General features: G+C 38.5%; 1 protein-coding gene across 3 annotated transcripts in view; it reads left to right on the top strand.

The window, feature by feature from the left end:
- MOCS1 (molybdenum cofactor synthesis 1) overlaps positions 1–8362 on the top strand; it is a 38401-nt gene extending 30039 nt beyond the window's left edge. For 2 of the 3 annotated variants that reach the window (XM_087717905.1, XM_087717906.1), the window contains one exon: positions 1718–8362. In XM_087717905.1, the coding sequence (XP_087574031.1) occupies positions 1718–2592 (875 nt within the window). In that variant the 3' untranslated portion in view covers positions 2593–8362. The remainder of the gene's footprint in view (positions 1–1717) is intronic. The other variant, XM_087717907.1, reaches the window with a different exon arrangement.
- The last annotated feature ends 2515 nt before the right edge of the window (positions 8363–10877 follow it).

A 10877-nucleotide genomic window follows, 5' to 3' on the forward strand; every position in this document is an offset into this window, starting at 1 on the left:
CAAGTTACTAACTGATCAACTGCAGTTATTCACTTAACAACTGTGGCAAGAAAAGTTGTAAAGTGGGGAAAAACTCACTTAACAAATGTCTCACTTAACAACAGAATGTTTGGGCTCAATTGCGGTCTTAAGTCGAGGACTACCTGTGCTCATTCCATATCATCAAGCACAAATACTGCTTTATGCTTGGATGATATGACCTCCTTTTACACTTGCAAAGCGGGTCAGGAATAGAGGTGTGTGTTTGTCTGGACGTCAATGAAAGGGATAAATGTAAGTAAAACATCCCTGAACAGATGACTATTTTAAGCTTTTGTTTATGGAAGGCAATCTGTTCAACTGTTGAGTAACTCCTTACTATTAGTAAGTGTCTTAATATTTAGCTAAAATCTTCTTTTTAAACTCCCGTTATTCATAATACTGTCCTCAGGAACAGCATGGTAGTCTATGTTTGCTGAAATTTCAGCTATTTGAAAGCTGTTCTCATTTTTCCCTTAATTTTCTGCTCTCTAAGCTATCTGCCCTTTTCAGCCATTCTTTATTTGTCATTTCCTGTTGGATAATATCTGGGTATACTTTTAGAATATCTATAATCCATAGCTTTAAAATTCTAGGCTTTTTGTGCAAGGGATTTTTAGTTGGTGGGGGGAAGATTCTGTGGTCATTAATGACTCTGAAGTTGCTTTCTAGGGGTGTACAGAAATGTTTCATATTAGAAATACTGCATTGTTTTGAGTTCAAAGTGGCTTGTTCCAACCATCCAGGACTCAAACACTTCCATAATGGACAGAATAATCTCTCTTGAATTTGAAGCAGGATGTTTTAAATTGAAATATTATGCACGCCCTCTACTACTTTCTTATTTATTATCTAATACATCTCAGACAGCTAGATTTTCCTACTTCCATTTTAAAGGACAAGTTAAGACGGCTCAAGATTATAGAGGAAAGGATTTTGCAGATAGTAGCTGACTTATATTCTCCGTCAGCAAGAGATCCCATTTTGGGTTTTTCGTGGACAGATAAGAAAACACTTGTCCCTCAAATTTTGGTGGGATTTTTTTTTGGGGGGGGGGGGGAGGGTATGGTTTACTATTTTATAGTTGGCAGTTTTAGTGCTGTGAGTCACCTAGAGGTATGTTTAAGATCGGCAGCCATACAAATATTTTAAATAAATAAATGTCACCATCATGTATGAGTGAATTCCATCAAGAAATATAGCACTAGCTGTGTAAATCCCGTCCTTCCTTGATTGCTTATATGGTTTGACTTTCTGGATAGGTGAAATTCTGGAACTGGATTTCTGCCAACTTCAGCAGTTTTCATTGGACTTCTAAACTGATCACATCCATTGCCAACTTGGCCTTTCATTTTCCTTGGATTATTCCCATGCTGCGTATACAAATTGCATTTGAAGTACCCAAGGATTTTTTCCCCCAAATACAGATTGCCATGTAGTATGGAGACTTGTTATTCAAGAATCAGTGCCAAGTCCTATCCAAGCCCAGAATTAACATAGTCCTTTGAATTGTGGGCAGCTACTTTCTAACAACTGATAAGAATGCTGGAAAATTTTAAGAAAAGATTCCTTATGCAGAATGGTATTTTTAGAAGGTTTATTTTTCTCTCTGCTTTACGGGAATTTGTAGAACACTGCATAAAATCAACAGTAGTTTTCCTCTTCTAACATCGACTTTTGTTGCTTTTTTCCCCCCCAGAGGCAGCATCAAGGTCATTTCCACTTCTCCAAGATGCCCTGCAGGACCAAGTAAATTTGAAAGATTGGGGCCTCAGACAAGGCCACTGCCTGACTCTGAAAGAAAGTTTATTCAAACAGATGGGGAAAAAGTTTAAAACAAATATGTTTACAGGACACCATGCCTTGCCAGGATCTTACTCAGCACGACAACTCGCATCAAGGATTTCACAAGCTCAGCTCAGTAGCAATTGCTTTCTTCAGAAGACTTTGAGCCGCAGCTTGAATGACAAGTGCCTTTGGACAGGAACAACTCTCTCCAAACAGGCTTCCCATGTGACTAGAGACATTCGTTCCAGGATGGTAAGCCAAGCAGAGAAGGGTTGGAGATCTCTTTCGACTGCCAAATGTCTTGGTGCCTCTGATTGTTTAACCCACATTGACCGAGAAGGCCGAGTATCAATGGTAGATGTTGGCAGGAAGCCAGACTCGGAAAGGATTGCAGTGGCTTGTGCTGTGGTCCATCTGGGTGCAAAGGTATTCAACTTAGTGCAACAGAACCAAATTAAAAAAGGTGATGTGCTGGCAGTGGCCCAGATAGCTGGAATCCAGGGAGCCAAGCTAACAAGCCAGCTCATTCCACTGTGCCATAATGTCCCATTGAATCTGGTTGAGGTTACTCTTAGTCTAAATGCAGAAAAACATAACGTTACCATTCAGGCTCTCTGCCGCACCCATGGAAAAACTGGGGTGGAGATGGAAGCTTTGGTGGCCGCCAGTCTTGCTGCTTTGACAGTGTATGATATGTGCAAAGCAGTGAGCCATGATATAATCATTGAAGATGTAAAACTCCTCAGCAAGCAAGGGGGGCAGAGGGGTGACTTTAAGCGAGACTGATTAAAAGTTTTTATTTAAGAGATTGACATACTTTATCCTTGGAATCAGAGGTGGGTTCCGACTGGTTTGGACAGGTTTGGCTGAGTAGATAGTAACTCGGCCGCCCACACACGTGAACCGGTTCTATTGTCGGCACCATCTTGATTTTTGGTTCTACGCATGCGCAGAACAATTTCCATTGCAGAAATGCATTTTTTCCATTTTCTAGTTTTTGCATTAGAATGATCATAACATTTTGTAACGTTCTGTGCATGCGCAGAATTTTTTTGGTGTAAATGTGCATACATGCACAAAAAATTTTTTGCACCGAACCGGCAGTAGTGCTAGTAGCAACCCACCCCTTCTTGGAATATAATTTTAGCAACAGCATCTCCAGTAGTAGTAACCAAAATTCTGACCATTAACCTTACTAAATCATAATTTGTTGTTTCTCTTGTTTTGGCTAATAACGTAGGCTTAGGTTTGCCTGTTTTCTTTAATGTAGCAACTGACCTTTTTGCCTGTAAGTTCTAAGTTCTTCCACTGCTTTGATTTGCAGTAATTCTAAGGATACATGCGTTTAGCCCTTTATTTCTGATTTTGTGCAAAGTTCTGGTCTTCCATCTCCTTTTAATTGCACTAAAATATTCACCCAGCAGGATTTCAGCATGAACCTTCTGTTTGAGAATATTCAGATCCAGAATTTTCAGATGAATTATGATTTTAGTATCATATCATATACAAACATTGGAAAATATAAACTGTGAGTCACATTGATCACTCCCAGCTAGACAAAATATGATTTTGAATAGTAGTTTAGTTTCAATTTCTCTTTCAAAATGGAAGGCAAATATTTGTTGGTTAGGAATAGGTACAAACTAAACTGTATACAGTTAAAAATACTGTATAGATTTCTCTTTAATCTGGATGAAAAAGTTGGTAGTTCTGTCACTTCTACTTGAGCACACTGTTTTCCTTTTTTTTCTCCTGAAGTTCTTCCTGCAGTTTCCTCAAAATACAAAAGTGCACCCATGTCCTGGAAAGAGATGGTTTGGGGCAAATCTCTCTTTTGCATATGCCCAAGAGAAAATGTGCGCTCGGTATGTCTAAACCTGACTGGCATGATGGGATGGAAAATTTGATGCCTTCCTTTCATAGCACAATAAATAAATAACCAAACAAACAATCCTAAACCCCTAGATCCGTGTTGGCGAACATATGGCACGTGTGCCAGAAGTGGCATGCAGAGCCATCTCTCCGGGCCCACCAGCGATCACCTGTTGCTCTTCTGGGTTCTAGCATGCACATGTGTACCCGCCAGCTGGTCTTCACAGGTGCATGTGCACCAGAAACTGGAAGACCAGGTAAGACCAGGTGTGCATGCCAAAAACCAGAAGCTCAGCTTCCCGGCGTGCACATGCTCTTCCAGTTTCCAGCAGTTCCCCCTGCACACACTCCAGTTTTGTTACTTGGTGCCAAAAAAGTTCGCCAATACTACCCTAGATGTTCAATCCCATTATAAACTTCATATTGACATTGAAGTGGATGTAATTCTTTGTAAGTAAGGCACTGGGGTTGAAACAAGTAGGACAAAATATCCTAAGTTTCTGGCCACAGATGCATTTTTGTTATTTATTCATTAAATTTTCTAGTCCGTTTTTCCCCGACCCAGGAAATTTTTAGATGCAAGATCCTTTAGACAAACCACAAAGTATTTTAATTCTGAACATTGTTGCTTTAAAACTGATCAATAGCATTTTAAATGAAAGTAGTATCTTCTCCTCTTCTACAGGATTAGGAGGATACATCTTGAGGCTCATTTTGCTAATATTCCTCCCACTCTATGTGCTCTGCATGTATTTGCATAGCAAATGCTCCTTCAAGTAGGCAGAAAAAGAAAGGTTTTATTCAAGTCAATTAGAGTTTATGCAGAGGACAATCAGAGCATTATCCTTTCACATAATAATACTCAGAAGTCGGTTTCAAGGAGAGATACTTTGGATTCTCTGAATGAAGGACCCAAGGGATTGGTAATATAGTGAAATAACAGTGGCATCAAGAGACATTTTGAGGTGATATTTGGAACCCAACCATTTTCAGCTAAATGTGATAAAACGTGCTCCATGCATGAGCAGACTGGGTAAAAATTGCTTGTTCTTCTATAATATTTTGCACTTTAATGAAGTCCAAAAAATGATCGTAAAGAAGTGCCTACATTTTGCTATTGTGCTTCAAAGATAAATGAAACTTGACTCTTTTCTACATTTATTTTTAGTTGATCAGAATAATTATCACAATTTCCTGGAATTGAGGGAAATGATTTATGAACATAAATAGGCCCCGAGGGGCACTCACTACTCTAGCCTCACTACTCTATCCCACTCACTACTCTATCCCAGCCATTGCTTTGGCTGGGATAAAAAACATTGGTTCGTGATCTAAGATAGAAAGTTTCTGGGAGAATTCTCCCACTTGGAACCCAAGGGCAGACTGATTTGTCTGTTTGAAAGAGATAGGGTTCTTCCCAGTACACCAAAGATACATAGGAAAATCAGAATGTAACAACTTTTTCAATTACCTTTAAATAGTTCCATATATATAAGGATAGTTGCTTTTTCCCATTTTTTTCTTAATAAATCTAATCCAAGGTGAGGGGATTTTACATTCATTGTTCATTGCCAAGGTTTATTATCAATACAGAGATTGGACCGTACAAATAACCCTTGAGTTACCACCATCTTTCATTGCAAGAAGGGACGTGCTATTCAGAGAATGACATGAGCAGTCTCAGGAAGAAGCTGCCTTGCATAGGGCCAGGCCTTGTCAGCAGCAGGACAAAAGAGGCTAAGCCCAGCAGTGCCTGCAAAGGGCAAGGGGAGGGGGTTGCACTGTGGCGCTAGGGTGGCTGGTCATGACACAGGCCTGAGGCGGTACTTTTTGGCAATGGTGGCAGCAGCACTGGAGTTGGAGTTGAGACCCAGAGTTGGGGATGGGAAGAGCCCCAATGCCGCTGCTGCAACCGAAGAGTGGCTCTATGCAGGACTACCAAAAGGGCAGAGATGGGGGGAAGGGGAGATAGGGTGGTTTCAAGAGGAAGCAGCCTGCTATCAAGGCTCGAGGTTGGGAACAACCAAGCTAGGAATGGCTTGGATCAGGTGAACCCTCACATAAGACCTGTGGCATTCAGTTAATAATGGCAACAGAGTGTCCTGGGATTGCCATCACTAAACTAAATAATATGATCACGTTACATTTTGCCTAATGGCCACATTGCTTACTGACAGAAAATCCAGCCATAATTATTGTTGAATCTCAAGGAATAGCTGTAAGGCAATGTCAGACGTTTTTAACCACAACCAATTAATTTAGCAGTAATCTCAAGAATTGGTTCCCCATCCTGTTCGCTGACGTTTAATTTAGAACTATGGTATTTCCATAAAGCTGTGAAGTTGGGACAATCATGACCTGTCTCATGTCATGGAAAGAACGTCTGGTTCACTTATTCACCAGAATAAGGCAAAATAATATCTAGAGCAGAAATGACTTAATTCCAAATGCATTGGTTGCCTTCTTTCTGATTATTAAAATCTTTGTAAGATTTCTGTTATTGCAGCAACTCAGAATCTATGATGGACATTAGTTCAGTTCAATTTGATATTTCTGAAAGGCTTTAAAAAAACTCCCCACTTTTCTTTTTAATTCCAAAAACCATAGTCAAACCAGAGGTGGTATTCAGCCAGTTCTGACAGGTTTTGGAGAACTGGTAGCAGAAATTGTGAGAGTGGAGAGGGAATGGGGATTTTGCTGCCACGCCCACAAAGCCATGCCCACAGAACCGGTACTAAAAAATGTTGAATCCCACCACTAATGTCAAATCATTCGTTATATCTCCACATAACCTTCTGTCAGTTTCTTGATTTGAAAATCATCAAGAGAGGACATATGCTGAGGAGAGCCATTTAAAATGAATATATTTCTGTGTGAAATATCATCTTTTTCTTGCCTTTTGATTTTTAGATTGTATTGCAAATGCGTTACAAAGGAAAACAAACTTTAGGGAAGAATGTCCCAAGTCTGGGAAAAAGGAGAATGAAAAGGATACATGTCATGGGGCTGGAAATGGACAACTTTGTAGAAGGCAATTTACTTTTTCCTGTAGTTAGACTTTTCACACTATTTCCAAATAGAAATAGTCCCTTCCCCCATTTATTTATGTAATTCATAAACTATTGTTTGTACCAAATAATATGCATTGCTTAAATTCTCCTTATTGCTCCAAATAATATTCTTTGATTAAATTTTCCTTGCATAAGTTTATCTGTTGTAATGTGTGTAAACATAATGTCAGTTGAATTACTTAGTAAGAGCAATAGTTCACGTTTATACTTGACAAGAGGGCTTTAAGCACAGACTGATTGCTGTGGTCACTCCATGTTTCTTCAATTACAGGGGTTAGTTACATGACGCCATTTAATGGAGACTACTGACCAACAGACTTTTTTATTAAATGACCATAATTGGAGAAATACATATGTTTGTATGATATCTCACAATATTTTGGCTAGTTGAAATATTTTGTTTAAAAATTGATTTAATATACATATTCTGGCTCCTAGGAGAAATTGTGATGTGTTGCTTCAGCCTGAAAAGATTGTTATCGCTTGATGTCACTTTAGAGTTGTTTCCGTTAAGGTATATTTCTGTGCATCCGGATAATTTTATACTATAAGATTTTAGCTTTAGCCTGATTATGACTGTGATTTTTTTAAAAAAATATTCAGCAAATTGCAATTGTGTGTGAGAACAGAAAATGGCTATATACAGTATACAGATAGATATGATAGTTATTCCATCTTTAAGTCTTTATGAATGGAATAAAGTATGTCATATTTGTCCTTATCGGGGAAGGAAAATGAATTTTTGCTGTTTTACATTGCTGTGTATTTTCCGACATGTCCTGTATATGGTGAAAAATAATAACACATTTTTTTATAAGTGCACTTGATAAGAAACATAGGAAAGTATGAAGCATATCATTACATTTTGGTTCTTTCCTGTGGTATCAGAAAATGTTAAGTGTCTGAAGATCACTGAATCTTATAAAAGTCTCTGATGACCTAAAAAATTGTTCTGTGTACTTTTCTATGATATGACTGCGATAAACAAGAATGCAACTGTTGGAAAGGTGTTTTACTTGTTTCCTCTGCACCAGTAACCTGTTCTAACATTATGGGGACGATGATTTCTTTAGGGGTGTCCAAGCACTGTTAAAATCTTAATACATTGTACATTGAGTTGCTTGACTATTAAGCCATTAAGTCTGTAATTTAATGTAAACAGGCCAGCAGATATTTAAACTAAAAATATATCTTTTCTGAAGTTTGGTTTTTCTTGCATAAATGTAGTGAACTAATGTATACTAAAAGGGCTTTAGAATTAATTTTATTGAAAGAAAACTCAGAATTTACAATGGTTCCGTGTTGATTTCTGAAAAAATCTGTGCACTGATAACGGGGTATTTAGATAGGCTTGTTTTTAAAAAATTATAACCTGCCTGTTAATGAATAGATTGGATTCCCTTCTTGTGGTTTTGGAAAGGTGGTCCTAATTTTTCATGCTTATATTCAAACAGAGTAGCTAATGATGTTTTTTGATGCTTTCATTGTACATCTATATAATTCTTGGATATACGCACAAATGGGAATGGTTTCCAGGTAATGAAAAGTTTATTCAGATTTGCTGAAGTTGTACTAAGAATGTTCTTTTTAAAATAAACTTATACACAATGGAAGGACGTGTTAATTTATTTATTAGAATATGTACTCTTTGCAGGCAAGGAAGTAAATTCAAACATGGTTTCAGTATTCAGGGGCGAATTCTTAGGTTTCACAACATTCCAGCTTCTTGTATAAAATTGGGCAAAATATTAAACTTCATGAAAAATGAATTAATGATTGGTGAATTAAAATATTATCGGTTAAAGGAAATAATGTCAGAGAAAGTTTGTTTGACTAATAAAAAGTACAGTTTTATTTGTATACAAAATTAAAAATGCCTATCTTTTTGGACACTTGTTTTAGAAAACATTGAAACAGAAAGCATATTAGTATATTTTAGAAAATGGGAAAACCATTGCTAAACCTGTATTTCATTAATTACATTAAGAGGGATGGCCTAAAAATCTTTTCAGTGAAATCAAAATTATAATATCACAAAAATCTGTAAGTGCTTTGACTTTGTTCTATATCTATATGTAAATTATCTGTGAATGTATTTATATGTATAGAAGACCTCCAAGGTCTCTTCCAACTCTGTTATTCTATGTTCCTGTTAGCTACTGCTAATATATCAAAGAAGGAGGAACAACAAAAGGAAGGCCAACTTCTTGTGTCCCAGAACAAATGATCATGGTTAAAATTCCAAGGTTTTCTGGTAAAACCATGAGATGGAAACTGTTTTAGACTGTTAGTTTTGCTGTTGGATCACTAGGACAGTTAATTAAATATTTTTTTAAAAGAAGGTATAGTTGGTTCTTTCTTCTAGTTATTGATTCAAACTTAGTTGGAGCCATGGTGGCTCAGTGATTAGAATGCAGTCTTGCAGGCTAAAACTACTCACTCTCAGGAGTTCGATTCTGACCAGCTCAAGGTTGACTCTGCCTTCCATCATTCTGAGGTTGCTAAAATGAGGACCCAGATTGTTGGGAGCAATATCCTGACTCTGTAAATCACTTAGAGGGGCCTGTAAAGCAGAGGCCCCCAACCTTTTCGGTCCCAAGGACCAGTTCCATGGAGAAAGCTTTTTCCACGGACCCGAGAGGGTGTGGTTTTGCATGCTACCTGTATCCCATGGATGGGGCTTCACTTATTTGTGTTTCCTGATTGCCGGCATGCTGCAGACTGCTGCCAATCCACCGACGGGGGGTTGGGAACTCCTGCTGTAAAGCACTATAAATCGGTATGCTAATCTAAATATTACTACTGTTGCTACTGCTTCCTTATGTCTGTTGAGAAAAAATATCTTATTAAACTCCTGGGGCGGAGGGAAGTTTCTGCTTCTTCTACCTCAGTATCTAGGGCTCTTTCATCCCCTTTAGAGATCTCTGGGCTGATGTCATTTGCTTTAGGAAAGCAAATGCCTTTCCCTCAAGAGTTAAGTTTCAGTAATCTCTGCTTCTGCAGCCAAATCATGGTGCTGCAGAGAAATATTATGAGCTATATCTGTGTGTGGCATTGACTGCTGGTGGAAATCGGCATTGGAAAGAAAATTGGAGGGTATCCTTCACAGACTAAGTAATAAACAGTTGAGTAGAGGTGATAACTCTATCTACCCACAAAGTCTCATGTCTCCTATTGTGGCTGGCAATTCAGGAGACACTCCATATTTTGTCCAAATTTAATTCCACTTGTGGTTGGTGGAAAAAGGCAAAATATTGCCAAAGGCTCCATGCTTTTAGGTTCACAGAGAATTCATGCAAAGCTCAGTTATTCTTATTGGCAGAAAAGGCTAGAGACAGGGAAAGCATGCAAATGTTCTAGTTTGGTGTGGTGGGTGAAGTCAGCAGAAGAAAGATTGAATTTTTTTTAAAAAAATGGTTGAATTAGACGTAGAGCTGTCAAAATAAAAATTCCAGGAGAAGAAAACCCCACATGTTTAATTCCAGCAAGATGGAATGACTCTGGATTTGGAAGATAATTGACATCCCTGGATGGGATCATAAACCCCTGTGCAGAAAAGTGCTACATAATCTGATAATCCCCCAAGCCAGCTGCTGACTGAGGAGCAGGTAACAGTTGTGTTCAGGAGGGCCAATATGCAACTCCATCTTGTTTGCCAGTTGCATCAAATTCTGCTTTGGGGAGCATTTCTTACAGTCACACATGCCCTAATCACCTTTTGGTCAGACTGTTGCCACTGTATATAGTATGGTAGTATATATTATTAAAACATTGGTGTCCACTTGATGCTTTGTAGCATTCAATTGGGTGAAACACTGCATCGTAGAAAAAAACTTCGTCAACAAAGATACTTCCAATGGGCTAAGGCTGGTAGTCATTACTCCGGAAGGAATGAAATTTGGGGACGTTTATGCTCTTCAGCACTGATGTGCTGCTGTTGCCATTCAGCATTGCTGTCAAAATGAGCCACAGTTATGAAATTGTCATTGTCAGTGTTCCCTGACAACTTCCCCCACAAGTTAATAGAGAAGCCCCTTGCTAGCTTCCCAACTGCAATACACTCTGGAAGTTCTCTTCCCATACACAACAGCAGGCATATACCTGACTTCTTGGAGGGGAGAGAAGGGG

This window comes from Thamnophis sirtalis, unplaced genomic scaffold (assembly GCF_051295495.1).
Source record: "Thamnophis sirtalis isolate CommonGarterSnake01/CBP01778 unplaced genomic scaffold, rThaSir2_p1.2 scaffold_6, whole genome shotgun sequence".
Taxonomy (NCBI): domain Eukaryota; kingdom Metazoa; phylum Chordata; class Lepidosauria; order Squamata; family Natricidae; genus Thamnophis; species Thamnophis sirtalis.